Genomic DNA, 6,000 nt, shown 5'->3' on the forward strand with positions numbered 1-6,000 from the left:
GGACAAGGAAGATAAATGCATGGAATAAAAACAAGACTACACATCTGGTTCTACTGCATTGATTGATACTTTTTAAACGGCTTATCGTGAGTCTGACCATGTCATAGGAGTGCAATGCTAAACGGGTACTCTTAGAGTTGATGCAAAACTGACATTCATGGGAGAAACTATGTTGTCCATTGCAAAAAAGCCACTTAACAGTCCTTGTAACTATTTTAATAGGGCTATATGGCGATCTCTTTTTTCCCTTGTAGTAACATATTTCCCCAGGGGAGAATTAGTGTGTTACAGAGTATAAATGGTTGAATCAACTATAAATTTAGTGTATGGAGTATTTTTCTGCAAATAATAATTCCACAAAATGTCATATGAACAGACAATGGTCCATTTAAAACAATTGCGTGTTTGCTCCAGCTATTTTGCGGATTGACATATTGAAGAAATGTATGTCTTCTAGTAAAGGACCGAGTTGTTTAACTCATGTTGACCGGCTTGAAATAGAAGGCCTATTTTTAGTCCAACACACATCTCTGACCCTATTCTGTCACTGCAGTTGTGACTTAGCAGAGAGCTGAGATCCGTGCTGCTCTTAAACCATCACTGTCCAGGTCTCCTGAGTAGGTCACTCAACTCAATATGCATGTGAGGGTGCTTTGTATGGGATTCACTGCGACCCCTCTGCAAAAAAGAGGGGAGGTAGTGCGCTAATGTGCAGCACGCTGTTACTGTGCTGCCACCTGCTGGCCACTCTCAGTCACAGTGTCTCCAGAAAGGTGAGGAAGTTCCCTGGAAAACACAGCAGCCCTTTGCCCTATACACTTCTCCCTCATATCTCTCACAGAGCGGGTGAAGGGTCACAAAAACAACATCCTGCCCTGTGTACTTGTCAAGATCTCAACCCAAAACAAGATATCCCCTTGAGAGATTTCTCTTTCACAGAAGTTACCCAACAGTTTCTCAGAATTTCAAAATGGACGCCAGTTTGCACCGACTGCCCCAACCACACGAGGAGAGAAAAAAAACGAGTGAGCAACACAGACTGCATCTTACATTTATTTACAAAACTTTACATGAGGTTGACCCTAAGACCTAGGAATGATGAGTGAAGTGTCCTCAGTCAGTGATGGTTCGCTCTGAAGAGTAAAGTGCATGATAAAGAGTCTCACAGTTAAACAGCCAAGGCTGTGTGATGGGTTTAGGTTCCTTTAACCCTGTGCCCTACTGTGTTATCTGATATGAGCCTCACTGCTTCATTCACTCATTTTGGCTTTTACTGTTCGTCCTAGCGAGGATCCGCAGAACCGTCTGGTTGAAGTCCTCAGGCTGGTCGGCAAAAACGTAATGGCCTGCTCCTCGGATCACCTGACAATCACAAACACATTGTTGAACAGTAAGTCAGCTGATTAGAGATAAAGCAGCCGTGGTTCGTAGAGGCAGACAACTCTAACATCGCTATTTCTTTTAAAGGTCCAATTCTGTAAAAGGATTTCCATGTCTTTTTTTTATTATTTCGGTATATATATATATATATATATATATATATTTATATATATGATGGTGCAGAGAGCACGGATGCTGAAGACCCAGAAATGCTGACCAATCAGAGCAGAATGGGCTTTTTAGGGAGGAGGGTTTAAAGAGACAACGCTAAAACAGACAGATAGTGAATAAAGGTAAAATCAGTATATATATATATCAGTAAGACAGTATGAGAAAAAAATAATGTGTTTTTTGACCATTAGAGCAGATAAACAAGTACGAACCTGAAAATGAGCATTATATGGGACCTTTAAACACATACTGAAGAGATGTGACATGAAACTGAAGTTGCTAAAAACTAATTTACTAATACTGCATGACCTACCGTCAGCACCGTAAACCATGCATGTAGACAGATGTCCAAAATTATATATTTAATAACATGGAAATGTGTCTGTTCTGTGAGATGAGTGAGTGGCAACCGTCACAACCATGCAAACATGGTGTCTGTGTCGCCTGTGACGGTATGGTGACGGCGGGGCTGCGGGGGGTATACTTCGCGGGAGCGCCTACCGTGATTTCCACATCCGGTCTGGTTTTCTTGAACGCATATCCAGAGTCACTGTCAATGCTGGAGCGTGATCCATAGATGAAGGAAATGGGAATGTCAGCCTGGACTTGTACAATCCTCCCCAACATTGGCCTCTTAGCCCAGCCGTAGGGAATGGTCATGTTTTTAAAGGCTGTTTCTCCACTGAAACAGAGAGAAATAATGTTGGAGAGAAATTAAGTACCCGCGTACATCAAACAAACAAAAAAAAGTTCCTCACCTTGGAGTCTGGGCATTCAGGTGGTAGATGTAGTCAGATACTGTGTTGTCGTCAAACACGGAAGAGTATTTCTGCTTGAAATCTGACCTGATTGTCTGGACCAGCATTGGACCTGAGAGATATCAGATATGATCAAACACTGCAAACAAACCAGACCACTGACAAGAAAACTGGCAGCATCTTCTGACCTCTATATTGCTTTTTATGATTTGTTCCACACAGATGCCAAACAGAGAGGTTTTCAGAAACTCTTTCAGAAGCAGATGACAGAGGAAGATAGAATGGCTTATTTTTCTTTTCAGGGTCAGGCAGACACATAGCTAGGCAAACAAGCAACAACATCCTTTCATCTGTTAGGAAGCGAAAGGGCTGACGGGAATGGTTTTTCAATGTGGAAAAGCATTTCAAAACAATGTCACAATACCACCGGCATGAGGCGGTATAGTTGACATAAACATGCTCCATTTTCAATGATCAAATTAGGGTTATGGTTGTAGTTAATTATACAGTATTTGATGTTTGTAGTTAATACAGATAACCATGTTTAGCGAGCCAAGCCTCAAATTAAGTATACTGAATATTACATAGAAGGAAGAGTGTGTTAAAGTGCAGGTATTTGTGTGTGTGTGTGCGTGTGTGTGTGTGTGTACCTAGAGGCCCAGCCAGTCTGAGTCCAGCCAGAGGGTTGAAGGGGCTCATAAAGGCCCCCATGGCTCTGATCCACACTGGGATGGAGTTGTGGTTGGGGTTCTCTGGACGTGCTGGGAAACCCCATGGCTCCACTAGCAGCAGATGTTTAACCCTACGCGCACACACACACGCACACAACAAAATACATTAAAAGAGCAGCAGATGTTTAACCCTACACACACGCACACACACACACACACACACACACACGCGCGCACACACACGCGCGCACACACACACACACACGTGCACACACGTGCACACACGCACGCACGCACACACACACACGCACGCACACACACACACAACAAAATACATTAAAAGACAGCACACAATGATTTCACAGACTTTTGAGGAAGTTCACACTAGCATGACCGTTAAAAAAAAAGGTATTCTGAACATAATAGAAAGTAGTTCTGAAGATACTGTGTGACTAGTTCCTCATGAAATAAAAACACACCAAAGCACCTGTGTGGGTATTTGAGTGTGTAGGCAGCAGACAGGTATCCTCCGAGGTTGTGTCCCAGCAGCACCATATCCTCCAGTGCCACATTCTCCCTCCACTCCTCCAGGGCAGCCACAAACTGCTCCTCAGCCCCCTCTGGGTCGGTGCTGAACTGGGGACGGCTGCTCCTGCCGAAGCCCAGCAGATCTAGAGTGTAGACCGGGCCGCTGCCAGAGAGAGAGTCCAGGTTTTGGGCCCAAAGGGCAACTCCACCTCCAAAGCCATGCAGCAGAACCAGAGGAGACCCAGGCTGGGCAGGGGGCTGGGGGAGAGAGCATGGCTGCGGCTGAGTGGAAAAAGCTAAGGTCCACAGAAAGTTGCTGTTGGATAGCCGAACGTGCTGCCTGGAGAAAGGCCGCTTCACACCTGCAGCACAGGGGAGAATTATGGGGCAAGGGTAGAGGGAGGGAAGGTAGGGGAATGGGACTCAGATTCATTCGGTTGATTTGTGTTAGTTTAATAACCAGTTTTGATATTTTTGAGCCGTCCATAAAGAAAAAAATACTGAAGAAATTGCAGACACAAAATCCACTAAACATTTAGACGACGCAACACCAAAACATGTGTGAAAAATCCACTCAGCTCTTGAAGGCAACACTTACTCTTGAGCATTTTCTCCTCTGCATCTTTCAGCTGAGAGGGAGAGGTGGGGCACCAAGAGGGAAGCCAACTTAATATCCAGGAGCTAAGATTCAGACATGCACAAGCAGGCAGACAGAACATGTGAAGTGCATGCAAACACAGACAAAGGCAAACTATAAACTGAACTTTGACCACATGTTTATGTCATCAATGCTGCTGGTATGCACTGGTATAAAGTGCCTCCCCGAAACCCCCTTCAAGAAAAACGTGATATCACACAAACAATATTTAGAGTGAATCTCTGATACTTACTCTGTTTGCACTTTGCATTTAGACTTTATGCCAAATGTCATTAAAAAACATGTACATTTAAAGTTGAATTGTTTCTCAATAGACGTGTTGACTTGTTAAAAAGGTGATTTCGGAAATTCACAGACTTACAGTGTACATCAAATGCATCAACATGCAATTACACCAATCAAATTCAGATTGAATGGATGAGTTAAGTACAGTTTAGCCTTGGACACTGTGCACACCAGAAGATACTGATACATTTTAGATGGCATGCAACGTCATTTTGATATTTGGCAGAAATGTGAAAACACCACTTTAACAGAAGTTATGTATGTATTGTGTTCGGTTGTGTTTTAAAGAAAGCTACGGCAGGCTACGAGTTCAAGAACAATGCAGCTGGGTCATCGCAAAAACGGAGGGCATTGATAAGCGGAAACAACAGGCGAACTTACACAACTTTCCACGACATGAAGACAACCGAAAATCAAAGCGTTTGAAGGAGGAAAGCTCACCTGTGCTCTTTGGTCGGCTCTATCTCCTCCGCCATCCTGCGCATGGTGTTCGTGATGGTCTGGAGACCAAGTGAGGAGGAGGCGCTGTCAGAATTTATTGCGATGTGTTCACGTACATTCCGTAAATTATTATTTCTGAAATGTAATGACATTTTGCAAAAACAAAAGCCAACTCATAACAAAATACCATTTTGTCGATCAGTCTGTGCAGCATGTGATTCATTCAATTCAATTCAATTCAATTTTATTTATAGTGCCAAATCATAACAAAAGTTATATCAGGACACTTTACATAGTAGGTAGAGACCACACTTTATGACTTATTTATGATAAACATAGACCCAACAATTCCCCCGTAGAGTACGGTGGCAACGAAAACCTTCACTATAACAGGCAGGAACGTCAGACAGACCCAGCTCTGTGGAGGACGGACATCTGTCTGCACCGGTTGGGGAGGAAGAAAAGGAGAGAGAAAGAGATAGAAAGACAAAGACAGACAAAAGACAGAGAGACAGACACACTTCCAGAGATGCAAGCAGCCAAAGCGTAACAGTAACTATAATAATATCTATAGTAATGTGAATATGACTTAAGCCCTGTGAATGTTCTCATTCGTCCAGGTCATCGTTATCCTCAAAGCAATTTCAGTCAAAAGCAACTGGACTGGTTATTTGTCTAGGAAGACGTTTCACCTCTCATCCAAGAGGCTTCATCAGTTCATGTACGCATCTGACCAGACTGGGACTGATCAGATGCTAGACAAACAACCAGTCCAGTTGTTTTTGACTGAAATTGCTTTGAGGATGAATATGACTTGTATGTTAATAAAAAAGCTCAACTTCTCCCGACAGGTTAGCATTTAGTTTATTCTTTGTGGAGTTGGGGGGTTTTCAGAGGTCTTAGTGTTTGTATGTCCAACTGCACTTGAAGGCAGCAGCGTGGTCTGAACCGCTAACTTCTTGAGTTTGTGTCTGATACAAAAAGCGTCAGTTACACATGTGAGCTCCAAGGGCTCCGTGATACAACCGAGGCAGAGCCGTTGGTGTCTCTCGTCTCTCCACAGGTAACGTTCATAACTACAATTACACAAATAGTCGACCCCCTAAGA

The 6,000-nt window shown here is 43.3% G+C and overlaps 1 protein-coding gene across 1 annotated transcript; it reads right to left on the minus strand.

Annotated features, from left to right (window-relative positions):
• Window positions 1-1,225: 1,225 nt before the first annotated feature.
• LOC310955883 (1-acylglycerol-3-phosphate O-acyltransferase ABHD5-like) lies at window positions 1,226-4,949 on the minus strand. The gene is made up of 7 exons (XM_083925960.1): window positions 4,893-4,949; window positions 4,107-4,189; window positions 3,468-3,870; window positions 2,960-3,111; window positions 2,310-2,421; window positions 2,053-2,233; window positions 1,226-1,362 (listed from the first exon to the last, which is right to left on the minus strand). Exons 1-7 carry the CDS (start codon window positions 4,934-4,936, stop codon window positions 1,255-1,257), a joined length of 1,083 nt encoding a protein of 360 aa, XP_083782086.1. The 5' UTR covers window positions 4,937-4,949; the 3' UTR covers window positions 1,226-1,254.
• Between the last annotated feature and the right edge of the window lie 1,051 nt (window positions 4,950-6,000).

The sequence above is a fragment of the Echiichthys vipera genome (assembly GCF_963691815.1).
Source record: "Echiichthys vipera genome assembly, chromosome: 13".
NCBI classification, from domain to species: Eukaryota; Metazoa; Chordata; class Actinopteri; order Perciformes; family Trachinidae; genus Echiichthys; species Echiichthys vipera.

Excerpts from the sequence above, each read along its gene's own strand:
- LOC310955883 (XM_083925960.1), bottom strand. The coding sequence starts at position 4,936 with ATGCGCAGGATGGCGGAGGAGATAGAGCCGACCAAAGAGCACAG. Across the intron at positions 4,190-4,892 it reads GAGCCGACCAAAGAGCACAG|CTCCTGGATATTAAGTTGGC; the intron begins GTGAGCTTTCCT and ends TCTGAATCTTAG. Across the intron at positions 2,234-2,309 it reads CTGAATGCCCAGACTCCAAG|TGGAGAAACAGCCTTTAAAA; the intron begins GTGAGGAACTTT and ends TCTCTGTTTCAG.